This window comes from Muntiacus reevesi, chromosome 2 (assembly GCF_963930625.1).
Source record: "Muntiacus reevesi chromosome 2, mMunRee1.1, whole genome shotgun sequence".
Classification (NCBI taxonomy): Eukaryota; Metazoa; Chordata; class Mammalia; order Artiodactyla; family Cervidae; genus Muntiacus; species Muntiacus reevesi.
Window position 1 is genome coordinate 188,456,704 of NC_089250.1, and position 20,735 is coordinate 188,477,438.

The following is a 20,735-nucleotide window of genomic DNA, read 5'->3' on the forward strand; positions in this document are numbered from 1 at the left end:
TCTTGTGTCTTCCCCTCCCTCTAACCTCATCCCACCTGCATCATCTTGGGAACACGTGCCCCCACCCCAGTCCTTCAGTTGCCTAACTCCCTATCTGTCTGCTCTTGATGTAATTGCGACAACTGCCTGTCTGATCTACCTGAAGTAAGGACCCCAGGAGATTTCGGGTGAATCCCCTTGCTTCTTCTCTCATTAACACTTATTACAACCTTGCAATTATTTTAGAGAATCTTCTGTTTTATGGGCTTCCCTGGTGGCTCAAATGGTAAAGAATCTGCCTCCAATGCCAGAGACCTGGGTTCGATCCCTGGGTCGGGAAGATCCCCTCGAGAAGGGAATGGCTACCCACTCCAGTATTCTTGTCTGGAGAATCCCATGAATAGAAGAGCCTGGCAGGCTGCAGTCCATGGGGTCACAAAGAGTCAGACACGACTAAGTGACTAACACTGGGCTTTCCTGGTAGTTCAGCTGGTAAAGACTCTCCCCGTAAGGCAGGAGAGCCTGGTTCGATTCCTGGGCCGGGAAGATCCCCTGGAGAAGGGATAGACTATCCAGTCGAGAATGCTTGGGCTTTCCTTGGTGGCTCAGACAGTAAAGAATCCACTTGCAATTCAGGAGATCTGAATTTGATCCCCTGGAGGAGGGCATGACAACCCACTCCGGTATTCTTGCCTCGAGAGTTCCATGGACGGAGGAGATTGGCAGGCTACAGTCCACGGGGTTACAGGGAGTCAAACATGACTTAGTGACTAAGCATAGCACTCTATACCCCACCCAAAGGGTGGCCTATTTGGGTGGGCTTAGAGTGCCCCCATAATATCCATTAAACCCTGCCTGCAGCTCACTAAACCTCACCAAGCATATATACAATAAAAAGGGGTACTGTTTACAAGTTCAGGCTCAAGGCTAGTCCCCTGCCTCCCCGCCCCCCCTTCCAACCAGACTGTCATCCCTAAGTCCTTACTGTGTATAAATTTGGCAGCCACCACTGCTCCCGTTTGCAGCTACCATAAGCCCCTGAAGATGGGCGCCAGGGGACTGCTCGTGTGGCTCCTCTTCTCATTCCAGTCCCTAGCACAGCATCTGGTACCCAGTAGGTGCTCTAAATTGAGCAGAGAGGATAGATTCCATGCAGCAGAGCTTCCCCCAGGGCTGGGAAACAGCATGATGGTTCAGATGCAGGAGAGGGAAGGGGGCATGTCCATGAGGGAATAGCAGAGGATTGAGGCAGGGGTAGGCTATCCTTGTGGCTCCTCCAATTCAAAAAGCACCCCACCCCTCCACAGGGGTGCCCTTGAAGCCTTTGAAGGTCAAGCGGTTGCATTTCTTAAGATGTTGATGTGATTACATTTCTTAAGATGTTGATGTGACATTTCTTAAGATCTTAAGATCGGCTCAGACCCGTTTCCTGGGGGTCCGGCATTGACAACCATTCTCACTGGTCACGCTCAGCCACGTGGCCCTCAGATAGACTGAAGGACGCTGGGGGCCATCAACAACCTCTTTGGGTGCCGCTATGACAGCCAGGCCAAGCTCCATCATCTAGTGAGCAAGGAAGATTTACCCACAGGATGCTGGCGTCTCCCCAGGAAGCTCACAGCCTCCGCCCCCTTTTGGGTGAATAGGCTCATAAACCGTGGACCACTGCAGCAGCAACCAGAAGCCGCAGAGACCCAGGAGCAGGGGAGGGGAGGCACGTGGCGAGGTCCTGGCAGCGTGGACGACGATCCTCCCGGGCATCTCGCGTACCTTAGCCAGCTGCGTCTGCAGCTTGTTTTTCACCTCCGTCTCCTCGGCGATGCGAGCGTTGAAGGCCAGGTTGGTGTTGATGAACTGCCTCCACAGCTGGTCTGCCAACACATCGAAGAGGTTCTGCGCCTCCTCCCGCAGCCGGATGGAGTTGGCCCGCATGTTCTGCGAGTGCCGGATGTTGTCGTTACTGAATTTGGCCCACGTCTCCGGTACGGTGATCCTAGGAGAGGCAGGAGAGGGAATTTACCAGGCGAGGAGGATGGTGGGGCAGGGGGAGGTCTGCGGCAGGCTTGGAGATCTCTGCATCCGGGGTTTCTCAGCCTTGATGCTCTGACATTTGGGTCAGGATAATTCTCTGTTGGGGCTTCCCTGGTGGCACTAGTCATAAAGAACCCATAGCCAGTGCAGGAGATGCAAGAGACTTAAGTTTGATCCCTGGGTCAGGAAGATCCCCTGGAGGAGGGCATGGCAACCCACTCCAGTATCCTTGCCTGGAGAATCCCATGGACAGAGGAGCCTGGCGGTCTACAGTCCATAGGGTCATACAGAGTTGGACACAGCGACTTAGCACACATTCACGCAATTCTTTGCTAGGGTGGGGAGGATGGGCTGTCTTCTGCCCTGTAGGGTGTTTAATAGCATCCCTGGCCTCTAACCACTAGATAGATGCAGGGAGTAATGCTTCTCTCCTTGTGACAGTAAAAAATATCTGTAGACGTTACCAAATGTTCCTTGGAGGAGGGGGATCAATGACCCCTAGCTGAGCCCCTGAGCTGATCCAAACCCCTCATTTACAGATAAGGTGACTACAGCCTGGCTGGTTTCCCGAAAAGGCACTTGGTGAATTGCAGGAGTGGAGAGATCCCCTGGACGGGCCAAAAACACAGATTCAGGCCAAGAAGGGGACACCAGGCATGGTGCTGGCTGAAGGGCCCCTTCCATTCACGGATGAGCCTGTGGCCACGCTACTTGTACTGACTTATTCACTCAGCAAATGTTCTCTGAACACCTACCACATGCCAAGACTTTTCCTAGTCACTTGGGATAGAGCAGGTGACATCCTCATCCTCATGGTGATGAATTTCAGGGAGAGAGATAGACAATAAATTAAGAAGTTGTTTACACCTGGTGTTACATTCTGGGAAGGAATTTAGAAGCAGAATGAGGAAGAGAGACAAGTGGAGTGGGTCATTATGTGTCAGTCAAGGTCATAAAAGGAAATAGATGGAAGTTATACTCAGAGAACACTGAGAGACTCATAGATTAGCGAGTGCACAAAGTTGTCACCACCCCAGCTGTGAAAGGAGAAGGGAGGGAGCCATGGAGAATAAATCCCCAACATCCTTCTTCTTCATCTCCTGCTGGTGACCCTCTTATTGGCTGAACCCTGCTGGGAACCAGATGGCAAAGACCCGGGAAAGGCAGTTTGTAGAGGGCAAACTCCTCTATCGGACTCACACCAGGGCAGCTAGAGAATGGATCTGGAAGGACGTATAGAGCTCAGGCGACATTAGAAACGGCAGGCTGGGAAGGCTTCTTGGAGGCAGTGACATATATGGGATTCAGTTTAGGGAGGAGAAAGTTCTTCCTGGTTGAGTATGTAAATCCATGCAGTAAGTTTTCTCCTCTGGGAAGCCTTTGAGAAATAGACACACATACACATGTTCCTTTGAGCTGACTTCAGTCCCCGGGTAAACCAGATTAGATATATTTTTGAGGTCTTTTCTAGCCGGGAAGTCTCCAGTTCTTAAAATAAAGCAGATTTTTATTCTCAGACAGCAGGAAAAAAGAGATTCAATCATCTGAAATAGAAGGCTCTTTCAGGACATTTTAAAGCACACTTAGACTACATGGTGACTAGAAATATTTCTAAAAGCATACAACATGTGCTTGTTTTGTCTGGCTTTTGCAGGAGTTAAAATGAAACTTCTGGAGAGGTCTCGGCTTCTAGAGATGCAAGAGGGCACTGAGTCTGATCCAGAGCTTTCATCCAACAAAGACTGGAGGCTCAGAGAGGTGAAGTGTCTTCCCCAAGGTCACAAAGCTACTCACCATCAATCAAGGAAGCACCTGCCGTTGCTCAGTGGGACGCTATCGAAGTCAAGGGCAGCAGCCGCCAAGCCCCGCTCCCCCAGAGCAGACAGCTGAACTCCGAAGGGAATATAGCCCACTTACTCACACTCTCCCGGGGGAGTTTGCCGAGGCAGCCTGTCTCCTCACAGGTGGCATGCTTCAGGAGTGGGGGAGGCATGCTTTCTGGAGCGTGTGTCCTCTAAAAACAGGAGGACACAGCAGGCTTTGCTGGGAAGGCAGGAAGGCGCGGTGGTAAAACAGGGTCCCAGTGTCCCACGTGGACTCAGACTGAGGCTCTGCCACTTGCTGTGTGAGCTTGGACCAGTCACTACCCCTCTCTGAGTCTCAGGCTCCTCACTGTGAGATGGGGATGAAAATGGTGCCTTCCCTGGAGGTTGCTGACTGACTAAATGTGAGCCCCTATCATGGCACCTGACAATAGAAAGCGCTTGATAAATGTTTATTATTCACGAGATGCTCTGGAGGGGCTCAGCACAGTCCCCAGCCTATAGCAAACACTGAGGGAAAGGCAACGGCTAGCATCTTCATCACATCATCCCAGGTGATGAGAAATTCCATGAACAGAGTTACTGCAGTGCAAACTCCAAACGTGCCGCGACCTACCCAGACATGGCCTCGCCTTAAGAAACCCCACAGGGACTTCCCTGGTGGTCCAGTGGTTAAGACTCCATGCTACCAATGCAAGGGGCCTGGGTTCGACCCCTGCTTGGGGAACTAGGATCCCACATGCAGCCAGGTGTGCCCCCCCCAAAAAAAACCCCACATACAAAGCCTCAGGCTAGCACATCTAGGGAGCAGTTTGTCACCCCAAATGGCAACTCTGGCTTTCCAGCTGGAGTCACTGGAATAGCAGGCTCGTTGAAATAGCAGACCCCTTGTGGGCAAGGAAATCGGTCTCCACCAACCAGCCTGGCTGCCCAGCTTCCAGGAAGGCATCCGTTTGGGAAGGGAACCTTCCAGATTCCCTGTCCAGGTGACAGCTGTGGCTCAGGGGACTGGCCCCCCCGCCAAGGCCTTGTTCACCTTGCCCCCGCCGTGGGGAAGTCAAATTTGTCCAGACAAGGAGAAGGGCCCCTGGGCGTTGTCATTGCAGGAAACCCCAAAGCGTTCTTTCAATAGCCGCGTGCTTAATACAGTCCAGAAAATAACCCCAGCATGAGCCAAGGAGACCGTCCCTTCCTTCTCTCCTCTCCCTCCCGCCTCCCTTTCATTTATTTTCTCAGTCCACAGACATTTATTGCACTCCTACTATGTGAAAAGCACAATTCTATGTGCTAGAGTGTTTTTTTCTTGAAGGGGATCCAAGAGAGACCCCACCCTCTGCATGTACCCAGAGCATCTCTCTCCAGCTGTCATTACTCCAGACCTCAAACTACCAATGGGGAAAGCTCGCTTTCATTTTCAAGCAATTCCGTGATGCTGGGACATGCCCACAGCAGTGCCAGGCAGACAGGAGAGGCACCTATTTTATGGTTGTTGTGACGAGAAAATGGGGTCACACAGCAAGCATTCAATAAAGGTTAGCCATCATCATTCCCGACGCGAGGATTTGTGCTCAGCGCCTCAGACGCCCACCTTTCCACCCTCACAGTAACTCTGGGAGGTGGATGTTATTTTTATTCCAGTGGTAGAGGCGGGGAAATGGAGCCCAGAGAGATTAAGTCCTTTGTCCTGAGGGTTCACTGAAGCCTGGATCTGAAACAGGCAACCTGGCTCCCAAATCCACTCCTTTTTTTTAAGCTTTTTATATTATTTTTGGCTACACAGTGAGGCATGTGGGATCTTAGTTCCCCATCCAGGGGTTGAACTTGCACTCGCTGCATTGAAAGCATGAAATTTTAGCCCCTGCAAGTCCCAGAACCCACACTTAACCAGAGTGGGCAGGCATCAATTGACTCTCCCAACCAAGCTTTTGTTCCTCCTCCTCCTGGTTAAAGTCATCTTGTCTTGTAATTTGTTCGGTGTGCCTGCCAATCCAGGTGCCCCAAGAGCAGTGGCTGTGGGACCCTCACAAGCCAATCACCTGTGCTGTCTTCCTGGAACTTGGATCTTGGTGAAGTGGGCAAGACAGTGGTACTCCAACATCAAAGCTGATTAGCTCGTTCAGGCTGCCAGAACCTCCCCCTCCAGCCTTCCCCTGGAGCCTCAGTCTCCCCAACAGGCTTCCAGTAAATTCCATCATAGCTTAGCCAGAATCGGATTCTGTGTCATGCAACTGAATTCAACCCACAACCCATTCAACCCACGGCTCCACGCTTTTCTGGGGCCTGATGCCCCTTTCCCGCTCCTTGGCAGGAGTGGACCCAGAGCCCCCCTCTCAGCTCCCCTCGGGCACAGCCAGGCGGGGACCGAGAGCCCGGTACTCACGTGCCATCAATTTTCTCCACCCCGTGGAAGAAGCTGATGCAGTCTGACGTGTTCCGTAGGTTAAGGCACTTCTCATCAATGAACTCGGCCGAGTTTTTGTCCTCGAGGTCCCTCTCCAGGGCATGCTGAGCATCTCGGTTATCACTAGGAGGCAAGGATGTGTCCCAAGATTGTGCTCTCATCTGGGGTCCCTCACCCAGGGTCACAGGGGAGGTCAGTGCAGAGCCACTGCTGGAAACCGAGTCTCTGGACCGCAGGAGGATGTTCTGTCCACCCCCAGTAGCTTCCAGCCCTCTTCCCACCTTGAGGCCCCACCACACACCCAGCGTCTCCCCCCACCCCCCTCCCATCCCCCCGGTCCAAACAGACCTATCGTCACTTAGAACAGGAGAGAGCGAACATTTATTGTAAAGGGTCAAATGCTATATATTTTAGATTTTGCGGGTCATGTGGTCTCTGTTGCAACTAACTGCTCAACTACGTAGGAAAACAGTCATAGATAATCTGTAAATGAATGGTCATGGCCATGTTCCGATAAAACTTTATTTACAAAAACAGACGGTGGGCCAATTCCGGCCCTCCGACTGTAGTTTGCTGACCTAATATAAAAGATACAAATTCGCACTTTGGACAAAGCCAGATTTCAATCGATTCACAAATCATCGTGTCTGACCCTATGCCAGGCATAGCGGGAAAAGACATGAGTATGACCCAGGCATTACCTTCAAGTTGCTCACAGATGTGTGTAAATAAGTACAGAAAAAATAAATAAAGAATAAGGGCAACAGTGCAGGTTTGAAAAGGATACACAGTAACAGAGGAGGAAGCCATTAACCCAGGGTGAGGGCTGGTCAGGGTAAAGGGATCTGACATCGCACATGGATCCGTCTCTTCCCCCTCCTGCATCTTCTCATTTTCTCCCTTTCTCTCCCTTCCTCCCTCTGTCTCTGTCTTTCTCATCTTTATATCTTTCTGCTCCACCTTGCTTGGGTGTGTCTCTCTCCACCTCTCCCTGCCTATCTCTACCTTTCTACCATGTTCTTTTTATGCTGTGGATACTGAAAGCTGGTGAAAGGCTTCAAAAACAGGTCAGGAGCAAAGAAATTAAATCCTTATGCTGGGTCTGCACCCATCAGGATGCACAGAGGGTCATGTTGGGGCAGGAAGAGCCCTACTGGGGCCCTTAGGGCCCTTGGAATTGGCAAAGCCATGGAGAAATGGGGCCCCATCCTACACTATGAACCAGAATGAGAAGACAGACCAGAATGAGATACTTCTTTGGTGGTCCAGTGGTTAAAACCCACCCTTGCACTGCAGAGGGCATGGGTTTGATCCCCAGTCTGGGAAATAAGATCCCACATGCACCTTTGTGACCCCATGGACTATAGCACACCAGGCTCCTCTGTCCATGGAATTCGCCAGGCAAGAATACTGGAGTTGGTAGCCATTCCCTTCTCCAGGGGATCTTCCCGACCCAGGGATCGAACCCAGGTCTCCTGCATTGTGGGCAGATTCTTTACCATCTGAGTCAAGAGAGAAGCCCCGTTCACATTCATGCCACATGGCAAGGCCAAAAGATTAACAAAAACAAAAACAAGAATAGAATGTAGGAGAGACACATACCAGAGCATCAGAGGAGGACCTAGGGCCTCAGAATCATGGGTTAGTCGGTCCAGCTCCTGGCCCTGGCTAATGAGGCCCAGGGAAGGAGGGGGCAGCCCGTCCCCCCAGACGGGGATTCTGGCCGGTGCCAAAGCTCACCCCACTGTTGGCCCACCAGGAAAATCCTGAACTTGGCTCCTGCCCAGTCAGAGAAGTCTTTTCTGCTTTGCTGGGGCATCTGGCGAGGTGAGGACTCGACCCCACCCAGATGCAGGCCCCAGGCCTCGCTTAGAAAACCACTAGTCCACAGCCCAGCACCTGCTCGGGGCCAGGGTGGCCCCCAGATGGGTCAGCGATCGAGCCTCCCCACGGGGTCAAGGCGCACTGAGTTCTGACCCCCTGATGAGGCTGTGGCCAGTCCTCGGGTAACTGGGCTGCCCTGGCAGCTCGAGCCACCTCCTCCCGAGATGACAGGCATCCTCTGACACGCGGGCCACTGCCAAGGTCAAAGGGCCTCTCTCCAGGGTGAGTGGACCTCTGATCCTGGCAAAGTCCACCCGCTCTCATCTCCCTCCGACTTGCGCTGCCTCGACGGCTTCCCTCCCGGCCTCTCTTGTTCTCCTTTCCTCTTTCTCTTTGTCTGTCTTTTCCACCTCTCTCACTCTGGATTTTCTGTTTGTCTGACATGTCTATGTCCCTCTCTGGCCCTCTGTCTCTCTGCTCCTCATCTCTGTCTGTTTACAGCTTCGTGTCTTTCTCTTTCTGTCTCTCTCTCCCTCTGACACCAGCGCTCGCTCTGAGCCTCTCATTCTGTGTCTCCTCGTCAAGGAGACCACCCTGGTCTTTCTAGTTTTCCTGCACAAGCAGCCCTCCGCTCACTCCAATTTCAAGATTTCTCTTCCGGGGTCCAGTTCCCCAATTTCAAGTCTGGGATTTTGTTCACTCTTTCAACTCAAACTGTCTCATTTCCCAAACTAGAGGCCTCCTGTCGCTCTGACACAGAATTATGTCACAGCCCCAGGACAACCACAAATGGAAAACCATGCTCTTTTGCTAAAAAATAAAAAGTGATCATAAACATAAGGGTGGGACTTCCCTGCCTGCCAGTGCAAGAGATGTAAGAGACTCGAGTTTGATCACTGGGTCAGGAAGATCCCCTGGAGAAGAAAATGGCAACCCACTCTAGTATTCTTACCTGGGAAATCCCATGGACAGAGGAGCCTGGTGGGCTACAGTCCATGGGTTGGCAAAAGAGTCGGATACAATGTAGTGACTCAACAACAACAACAACCATAAAGGTAAGAAAAATGCAATAAAGACATATGCCTGCCCAAAGCATTTTCTCTGTTAAAACTTTCCTGTTCTAAATACAAGTATTGAAGGCTTTATAAAAAGTTAATTTATAGAAAAATATTAGGCAAATTTAGTCCAAGCAGTAGGTGAACTGCCACAAATCAGGAGAGAATATGGAATTCAACTCTCCTTTCATCCATTCAACTGCCACCTCGGTCACTGCTGTATTTGCGTCTCATTTTGATGTTTCTCCACCTCTGAGGTCTCCCTGAGTCTTCCCAACTCCTCTGCCCCTGACTGCACCCTTAGATCTGCAGGTAGCTTTTCAACATTGCCCTGGATGACGTTGTATCCTGGATAATTCTCTCCAACCCTGCCCCCCTTTTTTACAGCCTCAGTGGGGTCAGAGGGCTGCTGTGTGTATCATGTGGGGGTGACTGCTGTTTCTGGGGATACAGCAAACCAGGGCACCGAACCCCCAGAGCCTAAGTGCAAGCTCCCAGACCCCTTAGCATCCCACGCAGGCTGCCCACTTGTCCTACACAGCAGGAAGGGGCGGCCCTGGCAGGGTTGCCAGCCCATCCAAATGAGGAATGGAGAAACCAGTAGAACAGCCTGCCCTGCAAGGGCCCAGCTCAAGAGCCAGGTTGCTACCTCCGGGCGATCTGAGTGCCAAGGGCTCAGCTATGAGTCTCACAAGTCCTGTAAAACTCAAGCCTCCCCTTCAATTATGGGGGATGATGGTGGCGGCGGTTCCTGGCTTGTCATGATACCAGGTACATAATCTCCCAAGAACAAAAAGTTGATTCCTTTGAAGACTCAAAGAAATGATGGCTCAAGGCGTCCACCAGCTCCCTTCTGGAGATTCCCAGGCCTCTCACCTTGATGCCCAATGCCACCCACTCTCGGATGTATGCCAAAGTTCACGACTCACACGGGGAAGCCACAGGGTAAGAGGACCCTCAGGGAGCCTAATTTCTTTTGTCAAGGCACTCACTGCCAACAAGAACCACCAGTGATGTGCTGACTCATGAAAATCAATCAGTAGCATCCTATAGGTAGACTGAGATCAGTGGTGGTGGTAGCATTTACATCCCTGAAATTGACAAGCATGACAAATCAGGATTTCTTTCTTTCCCTGGGGAAAGCTAGTTGTTACACTCTTACCAGCACACCACTGATCAAAAGAACCACCTGGAGGTGGGGGCCCCATCCATCTTGCCCCCTAGAAACCCGGGACACCCAAAACAAACTCCAAGAGGAGGAAGAGAAAACATCTCTTACCGCATCTGGATATCAATCCTTTGAGCTAGTTTTCTCATTTGTTCTTGGCAACATTTTATCATATCTACCTCCTGCAATGAAAGAAGTCAGAAAGAGCTCAGAAACTCAGCATCCTGTCTCCCAGGCCAGCACCCCACCCCTCACCTCTCACTGCCCACCCTCCATCCCATGAGGTGAAATGTCAGGGTGGGGGTCGATTTCCAGCCTCAACCCGCATGATCCCCTGGCCAGGCAACGGACAGTTGATTGTGGAAGCTGTACATTCTGTGTCCCTCCTGTCCTTTCTTTTATATCCTCCAGAGTAAAAGAAAATGCAGCACCTACTATGTGCCACGGGTTCATGCATAGAACTTCTTATCATTGAATTAAATAATGCATATGAAGTGATAAGTGACAGTGTGTGACATGTAATAGGTGCTCAATAAACACTGGCTGTTACTACCGCTGTTTATTGGTATTACTCTCATGATAGGTGGCACTAGTGGCAAAGAACCCACCTGCCAGTGCAGGAGATGCAAGAGACTCAGGTTTGATCCCTGGGTCGGGAAGATCCCCTGGAGGAGGGCATGACAACCCTCTCCAGTATTCTTGCCTGGAGAATTCCATGGACAGAGGAGCCTGGCGGGCTACCAGGTCCCAAAGAGTTGGACACGGCTGAAGTGACACCACAGCACACACTATTATAATGCCCATTGTGGAGATGAAAAGACTGGGGGTCAAATGACCTCATCTCTCACTATTTCTAAATTGCAACTTAACCGCCGCCACACTTTCTTAGTCCTAACTTTGCATGGCGTTCAGGGTGGGTGGGGGGGAGACACATGTGGCTTCTACTCTTGACAGGCAGCTCAGAAACCTCTCTGACCAGTTGATCTTCCACTTCCCTTAGGGGGCTGGCCAGACCCAGGGGGCACCTTACCTGGATGAGATTTTTCTCCACGTTGTCATGGACCAAATCAATCCCGATCCTTTTCTCTCGCTGGTACAGACACTCCAGGGCCACCTACAGGGAGTGATGAGAAATCGTATGTTCTCCCTGCAGCTGTTTGTAGACCCTGAGCCGAAGTGACTCACTTATACCTTTGCCATGATCTGTTTCATTCCTGGGAAACCTGGGTGTTTCATGGGGCCCCATTACTGTGTGTTTGGCTGGGCTTCTGCCTCCCCTTCTCCATCAGTGGGGGCTGCCAGATGCTGAGGGAGAAGGGGGCTGGGGGATACAGAAGGAGGCGGGCTGTGGAATGCTGAGATGGTACATGGGTGCCAAATTAGTGCACACCTCAAGTAGGTCATGATGGTTAAGTCAGCTCAACAAGTATAAAGAACTTAAAATACTGTCCATAAGTATCACCTATGAGTACGTATATGTGAAAACCCCTCTTTGGAGATCTCTGAATGGGGTGAGAGCTTTGGAAAGTGGCTGAGGCCAAGTGAGACCCAGGCAGCCCTGCCACATGGCCCTTACGACCGTCATGGGGACATGAGCAGAATGGAATAGAAGTCAGGGAGCAGATGCTCAGCAGATGCTGCTGCAGCAGACTGAGAAAGAATGATCACGGGCCATGGGCTTGTAACGTCACAAAGAGCACGGGAGGGAGAAGGGGGCAGGGAGCACGGCAGGACATCTGGCACCAGGATGCAGAAGCATCCTTGATTCCAGGATAAGTGACTGCCCCCTCCTCTCTGCGTCACAATCCACCAAGGTACTGGGGACACTGCAGTGAACTAAACAGACAGCCCTTGCTCATGTGGAGTTTGAACAGAAGAGCAAGGACACAAACACATGTGAACACAGGAAGGAACTCAGTCATTTCTGTGATGTAAGCCGGGATGAAAATAAGGGACTATGAGTGGCTGGGGAAGGACCGGCCGGGTGGTCAGGGAAGACTTCTCTAAGGAGGTGGCAGATGATGACCTGAACCATGAGAAGCAGCAGAAATGAATGGGGATACTGTGCCCGGAAGCAGGAACAGCTAGTGCAAAGGCCCTGGGGTAGGAGGTGCAGCAGACAGGAAGCACTGGGGCTGTGACAAGAAACTCAGATGTTAACCCCTAGGGTGCATTAGGAAACCATATGAGGGGATTTTAGCAGGCAGGTACAGAAATCTAGTTTAATGTTTAAAACCATCCCTCTGGCTACTGTCTGGAAAATGGGTTGAAGGGAGCAGAAGTCAGGAGGCCAAGACGAGACTGTCATCACGGTCCACTGAGAGGCACCTGGACCAAGGTGGTCAGCTTGGAGTGCAAACAAGTGCTTAAAAGTGAGATGTCTCCGGTCCCTGTGCCCCCGTATGGCTATTCCAGGGGGCCGTACATGGTAAGGCAGGGCTGGGCTTTCCAAACAGGCTCAGCGAGTGAGGTGGGTTGGAGGCAGTGGGCGGATCACTGGATTTTGGATGCTGCCCTGTATCTCTGAGCGGTGGTCCTTGCTCACTGTCCTTCCAGGTGGGCAACCTAGGGGTGTGGGGAAACAGCTGGGACCCCCAACACCCCATAGTGGTCAGAACCTGTTCCATCTCCAAGGGATCTGGAGGCAGGGCCCCCCCACAGGTGTCCCCATGCCTGACACGGAGCAGATGCAGATATAGGAGGTCGGCAGGCAGGATGTCTGCATCCCCACGTGCTCCAGGAGGCAGCAGGACACTGTCTTGTGTGGTCACGATAAACTTCCACAGCCCAAGGCAGATAATGCCAGTCCCTCCACCCAATGTCCAGGCCAGGACCCAGTGACAAATTCTCAGTCACCTAGACTCCTCTGCAGCCAGGGAGCCTATAGAGTTCTAGCAAATGGGCTAAACTCCAGGAGATGGTGAAGGACAGGGAAGCCTGGAGTGCTGCAGTCCATGGGGTTGCAAGAGTGGTACATAACACTTTTATTTCACTTTTCATAGACATACTGTTCCCTCGCAGCTGAACAGCAGTCCTTGCTGAAAAAACAGACAGAAATCCCTGCCCTCGAGGAGCCTGGATTCTAGGGCACGAAGCAAAACAGTAAATAAGTAAAAACATAAGCTGTCTAGTAGGTTAGCAGGGTCTTAAGGGGTACGGAGAAAAATAAAACAGTTAATTGAAACACATCTTCTAAAAACCATCACATACATATACGCACATGTGTGCTTGTGATTTCTTTATGAAGCACCTGTGATTCTGATGTAACCTCAGGAGAAAGGAAATTCCATTCAGTCTGAGGAACCCTGATTGCACTGGGATTATTGTCAACTGACTAAGTTATATATAACTTATATGTATATAATATGCATATATGTACATAATATATGTATGAATACATAATACATATACACAACTATATATTGTGTATATATGTATATGTATAAATGGACTTCCCCCATAGCTTAGTGATAAAGAATCCGCCTGCAATGCAGGAGACCCCGGTTCAATTCCTGGGTCAGAAAGATTCCCTGGAGAAGGGATTGCCTTCCCGCTTCAGTATTCATGGCTTCCCTCGTGGCTCAGACAGTAAAGAATCCGCCTGCAGTGTGGGAGACCTGGGTTCGATCCCTGGGTTGGGAAGATTCCCCTGGAGATGGGAATGGCTACCAACTCCAGTATTCTTGCCTGGAGAATCCCATGGGCAGAGGAGCCTGACGGGCTACAGTCCATGGGGTCACAGAGAGTTGGACACGACTGAGCGACTAAGCGGGAGCGCACACACACACACACACACACACACACACACACACACACATAAACATATATATAAATATTTACCTTAAAGCTGACTGTAGACAATGATAGGAATCAGAGGACTAAAACCAGTGAACTAAAATGGACTGGAATGGGTGAATTTAACTCAGATGACCATTAATACCTTAGAAGGAATGAAGTAGCCATCATAGTCAACAAAAGAGTCCGAAATGCAGTACTTGGGTGCCATCTCAAAAATGACAGAATGATCTCTGTTTGTTTCCAAGGCAAACCATTCAATATCAGAGTAATCCAAGCCTATGCCCCAACCAGTAATGCTGAAGAAGCTGAAGTTGAATGGATCTAGGAAGACCTACAAGACCTTCTAGAACTAACACCCCCAAAAAATGTCCTTTTCATTATAGGGGACTGGAATGCAAAAATAGGAAGTCAAAAAATACCTGAAATAGTAGGCAAATTTGGCCTTGGAGTACAGAATGAAGCAGGGCAAAGGCTAATAGAGTTTTGTCGAGAGAATGCACTGGTCATAGCAAACACCCTCTTCTAACAACACAAGAGAAGACTCTACACATGGACATCACCAGATGATCAGTACCAAAATCATATTTATTAAATTCTTTGCAGCCAAAGATGGAGAAGCTCTATACAGTCAGCAAAAACAAGACCAGGAGCTGACTATTGCTCCAATCGTGAACTCCTTTTTGCCAAATTCAGACTTAAATTGAAGAAAGTAGGGAAAACCACTAGACCATTCAGGTGTGACCTAAATCAAATCACTTAAGATTATACAGTGGAAGTGAGAAATAGATTCAAGGGATTAGATCTGATAGAGTGCCTGATGAACTATGGACGGAGGTTCGTGACATTGTACAGGAGGCAGGGATCAAGACCATCCCCAAGAGAAAGAAATGCAAAAAGGCAAAATGGCTGTCTGAGGAGGCCTTACAAATAGCTGTGAAAAGAAGAGAAGCAAAAAGCAAAGGAGAAAACAGAAGATACTCATTTGAATGCAGAGTTCCAAAGAATAGCAAGGAAAGATAAGAAAGCCTTCCTCAGCGATCAATGCAAAGAAATAGAGGAAAACAATAGAATGGGAAAGACTAGAGAGCTCCTCAAGAAAATTAGAGATACCAGGGGAACATTTCATGCAAAGATGGGCACAGTAAAGGACAGAAATTGTATGGACCTAACAGAAGCAGAAGATATTAAGAAGAGTTGGCAAGAATACACAGAAGAACCATACAAAAAAGATCTTCATGACCCAGATAATCATGATGGTATGATCACTCACCTAGAGCCAGACATCCTGGAATGCAAAGTCAAGTGGGCCTTAGGAAACATCACTACGAACAAAGCTAGTAGAGGTGATGGAATTCCAGTTGAGCTATTTCAAATCCTAAAAGATGATGCTGTGAAAGTGCAGTACTCAATATGTCAGCAAGTTTGGAAAATTCAGCAGTGGCCACAGGACTGGAAAAGGTCAGTTTTCGTTCCAATCCCAAAGAAAGGCAATGCCAAAGAATGCTCAAACTACCGCACAATTGCACTCATCTCATACGCTAGTAAAGTAATGCTCAAAATTCTCCAAGCCAGGCTTCAACAGTATATGAACTGTGAACTTTCAGATGTTCAAACTGGATTTAGAAAAGGGTGTATTTAGAAAAGGAACCAGAGATCAAATTGCCAACATCCATTGGATCATCAAAAAAGCAAGAGAGTTCCAGAAAAACATATATTTCTGCTTTATTGACTATGCCAAAGCCTTTGACTGTGTGGATCACAACAAACTGTGGAAAATTCTTCAAGATAAGGGAATACCAGACCACCTGACCTGCCTCCTGAGAAATCTGTATGCAGGTCAGGAAGCGACAGTTAGAACTAAACATGGAACAACAGACTAGTTCCAAATCGGGAAAGGAGTACGTCAAAGCTGTATATTGTCACCCTGCTTATTTAACTTATATTCAGAGCACATCATGAGAAATGCTGGACTGGATGAAGCACAAACTGGAATCAAGATTGCCGGGAGAAATATCAATAACCTCAGATATGCAGATGACACCACACTTATGACAGAAAGTGAAGAACTGAAGAGCCTCTTGATGAAAGTGAAAGAGGAGAGTGAAAAAGTTGGCTTAAAACTCAACATTTGGAAAACTAAGATCATGGCATCTGGTCCCATCACTTCATGGCAAACAGATGGGGAAACCCTGAGAGACTTTATTTTCTTGGGCTCCAAAATCACTGCAGACAGTGACTGCAGCCATGAAATTAAACACTTGTATCCTTGGAAGAAAAGCTATGACCAACTTAGGCAGCTTATTAAAAAGCAGAGACATTACTTTGCCAACAAAGGTCTGTCTAGTCAAAGCTATGGTTTTTCCAGTGGTCATGATGGATGTGAGAGTGGACTATAAAGAAAGCTGAGCACCGAAGAATTGACGCATTTGAACTGTGGTGTTGGAGAAGACTCTTGAGAGTCCCTTGGACAGCGAGGAGATCCAACCAGTGCATCCTAAGGGAAATCAGTCCTGAATGTTCATTGAAAGGACTGATACTGAAGCTGAAACTCCCATATTTTGGCCACCTGATGCGAAGGGCTGACTTATTTGAAAAGACCCTGATGCTGGGAAAAATTGAGGGCAGGAGGAGAAGGGGATGACAGTGGATGAGAAGATTGGATGGCATCACCAACTCAATGGACATGAGTTTGAGTAAACTCCAGGAGTTGGTGATGGACAGGGAGGCCTGGCATGCTGCAGTCCATGGGGTCACAAAGAGTTGGACATGACTAAGCGACTGAACTGAACTGATGGATGATGATGCAGCTCGAACTGAGCTGCAATATGCCTGTCACCTTGACCTTCACTCAAGGCGGGAGTGTGGGACTGTACTGCCGGGCTGACATCCCGGGCACCCCCAGGACCCCCTCCCTGCCCCACGCTCACCTGCAATGGACATCTCAGCTCCTCGGCTGCGCACTCCAGCCTCCTTTTAATGGCATCCAAGCTGTGGTTCTCATTCAAAAGCCTCTCCAACTCGTAGTTCAGCTCCGACTTCCAGAAGCCGATGTCCGACAGCCTCTGGCCCAGGTTCCGGCAGGTCCCCTCCTGCATCTGGCGCATCAGCTGGTCCTTGTCCTGCATGAGCCGCATGGAGTCGCCCGTCATCCGGCCGGCCCAGAGCCGTGAGGCCTCGGCCCCACATAACTGCAGCCGGTTAGACTGGTCCCAGTCCTTGGGGCTGTAGCGACAGAAGAGGGCGGAGCGGACGGCTGGCAGGATGGTGGGCGGTCGCACGGGGCTGCGGCAGGTGGCCCCCTCGTCCAGGCAGGTCTGGGCGTTGGCCACCTTGTAGAAGAGGCTGGGTCTCCAAGAGTTGAGGTAGCGATACCCTGGCAGGTAATAGGGCTGGTAGCACTCCTGGACTGTCGGGCCGGACGCCACCGTGGGCAGCGCGCTCACGCCACAGGGTTTCTTGGGACCACAGTAAGTGGCAGTCTGAGTCGTTCCAAGAAACTCCATCTTCCCCCTTCAGCCCCACTAGGGTAAAAGTCTGCCCTGGGGAGGCCAGGGCACCACGGGAAGGGGAAGGGGCTTCTCTTTGGGATGGGCAGGGCCTCTATGACTCGGCGCTGTTGTCATAAAGCCTGGGGGAGTGGTGCCCTCATGGGCACCCACCCCAGCCACTCACTTTCCCCCTGCTGGGGCCATGGCATCCCAGTTGAAACACAGACAAAACAACCAACAACATGAATGAGTTTTTCAATCGACAAGAGTTGGAGGTGCAAGAAATGTCATTTGTGTATTTTCAATAAAGAATCAAATCTGCCTTTCCACACTTAACTCTGCCTGTGGGAGAACGTGGTCCACTCCAGTACATCCAATCAGCTCAGGGTCAAGGTGGTCAAGGCTAGTTGTTTCCCTTCTCTCTTTGTCCCCAGGATGGTACCAGAGTGGTCCATGCACATCATGGAATACCACTCGGGGTAAAACAGAATGAACTCTTGGCACGCAAAAGAGCAGGAATGAATCTCAAATGGATTAAGCTCAGTGGAAGCAGCTAGACTTGCATCCTATATGATTCCATCTACATGACATTCTGGAAAAGGTAGATCCATATGGACAGAAGACAGATCGATGGGGCTGGTGGTGAGAGGGCAATTGACCAGAAGGAGAAGGAGAAAATTTGGGAATGGTGACACCATTCTGTATCTTGATGGTGGTGGGGGTTATGCAGCTATCTGTCAAAACCCACAGAACCATCCACTAAAAAGTGTCGAGCTCCAGTACTTTGGCCACCTGATGCGAAAAACTGACTCACTGGAAAAAGACCGTGATGCTGGGAAAGATTGAAGGCAGGAGGAGAAGGGGACGACAGAAGATGAGATGGTCGGATGGCATCACATTCAATGGACATGGGTTTGAGCAGACTCTTGGAGACAGTGAAGGACAGCCTGGGCTCGCTGTAGTTCATGGGGTCGCAAAGAGTCAGACACAACTGAGCAACAAGAAAAGGCTGATTTTTACTGTACGTAAATTATTCTTCAACAAACCTGATCTTACTAAGGAAGGTGGCGGAGGGGTTGTGAGCGCCTTGGCAGGGCTCTGCCGTGTCTATTTGACGTCACTGTTAACTCCCAGCGCCTGACGCAGGACTCAATGGGTGAATGGGAGTCTAGACTGAGGGTTTCATTATCCAGAAAAAGTATTCAACCTTCTATTCTATACCAATACTTTTATTCCATCAAGAAACTTCCTCCCCTCGTTGGTTGGTGGGAGTGGCAATAAAGTCTCGAGGTATTCAACAAGAGGGGTGCTTGATTTGTGGGGTCCCTTCTCCCTTCGAGGGCTTCCCAGGTGCTGCCGGTGGTAAAGAACCCGCCTGCCAATGCAGGAGATGTAGGAGATGCGGGTTCAATCCCCAGGTCAGGAAGATCCCCTGGAGGAGGGCATAGTGACCCTCTCCAGTATTCTTGCTTGGGAAATCCCATGGACAGAGGAGCCTGGCAGGCTGCAGTCCATGGGGTTGCAGAGAGTCGGACACGACTGAAGCGACTTAGCACGCACACACGTAACCCTATTTTACTGATTCTATTCTTCTCTCTTCTGAAATGAGAAAGACAATACAGTCAACCCTCAAATGGTCCTTGTTAGTGGAGTGTGACGGTTAATGTGAATTTTCTCCCCAGTCACCTAAAACCCGGACTGGAAAATGTAGTGCGTACTAGATGACTAAGGCAGAGAGAAATGTATTAAGCACTTCTGTATACATAGGGCTTTGCATAAACTCATTTATTTCATTTCCACAGCGAGCCTGTAAGAAAGCTTGAGATTCCCATCTTATAGTGTGGGCTTTGGGCTCCCTCTGGACCTAGAGTGTTTACCTTGCAGGATCATTAGAGATGGGACATCCTACCCAGGAAGTGTTTGTACATCAAAGAACTCCAAGAAGTAGTCCAGAAAGACTCAGGGTATTTATAAAGCACTAAATGTTAACGGCAATAATATTAATGTGATCATGTATCTAAAAACATATATATATATACATTATACATATATATATGTAGTATTACTCAGCCATTAAAAAGAATGAAATAATACCATTTGCAGCAACATGGATAGACCTAGAGATGATCATACCAAGTGAAGTGAGTCAGAGAAAGACAAATATTATATGATATCACTTATATGTAGAATCTAAAATATGACACAAATGAAATTATCTACAAAATAGACTCACAGACATAGAAAACAAACTTATAGCTATCAAAGGGGAAAGAAGGTGGAGGGAAAGATAAATTAGGCATTTGGCATTGACAGATATACACTACTATAAATAAAATATATAAACAACAAGCTCCTACTGTATAGCACAGGGAACTATATTCAGTATCTTGTAATAACCCATAATGGAAAAAAATCTAAAAATGGAAAAGAATCTCAAAAAAGAAGCTATATGGGCTTCCCTGGTGGCTCAGATGGTACAAAATCTGCCTGCAATTCGGGAAACCCAGGTTCAAACCCTAGTTGGGAAGATCCCCTGGAGAAGGGAATGGTTACCCACTCTAGTATTCTTGCTAGAGAATTTCATGGACGAGGAGCCTGGCGAGCTACAGTCCATGCGGTCTCAGGGAGTCGGACAAGACCGAGAGATTAACACTTTCATGTGTGTGTATATATATATATATATATATATACCCAAAATGGAATCACTTTGCTATACACCTGAAACCAACATGACATTGCAAGTAAACTATATTTCAATAAAAATAAATATATAAAAATTAATGTGAGCAATATCTAAGAGTGTAAAGTGTAGATTTTCTCACCGCTCAGCTATTTTCAGTTTTTTTCAGATAAACTCCAATGATCTGAGCTTCGCATTTTCCTAGAGATATCCTAGGCACATACAAGCTTATATCAATCTGTATCTTTTTTACATAAATGATAAAAACCATACCCACCATTTTCCACATAATTGTAACTCTTGGAGATCATCTCATTTCAGTCCATAAACCTCTCTTTCTACCGTTTAGTAGCTGCGCATCCCTCCATTATACGGAGGTGCTATGATTTATTTGATCATTCTCTACAATGGGGCATTTAAAGGTATTTCCTCTAAACATTGCTGCAATCAATGTCTTGCCTCTTGCATTTCTTTTTTTTTTTTTTAAG

General features: G+C 49.0%; 1 protein-coding gene across 1 annotated transcript in view; it reads right to left on the minus strand.

Moving 5' to 3' along the window:
• Positions 1-17,582, minus strand: part of TEKT5 (tektin 5) — a 46,940-nt gene extending 29,358 nt beyond the window's left edge. Inside the window, exons 1-5 of the mRNA XM_065920289.1 lie at positions 17,007-17,582; positions 11,312-11,395; positions 10,393-10,463; positions 6,214-6,357; positions 1,750-1,972 (exon numbers count right to left, since the gene is read on the minus strand). Of these exons, the coding sequence (XP_065776361.1) occupies positions 1,750-1,972; positions 6,214-6,357; positions 10,393-10,463; positions 11,312-11,395; positions 17,007-17,582 (1,098 nt within the window). The remainder of the gene's footprint in view (positions 1-1,749; positions 1,973-6,213; positions 6,358-10,392; positions 10,464-11,311; positions 11,396-17,006) is intronic.
• Positions 17,583-20,735: the final 3,153 nt, after the last annotated feature.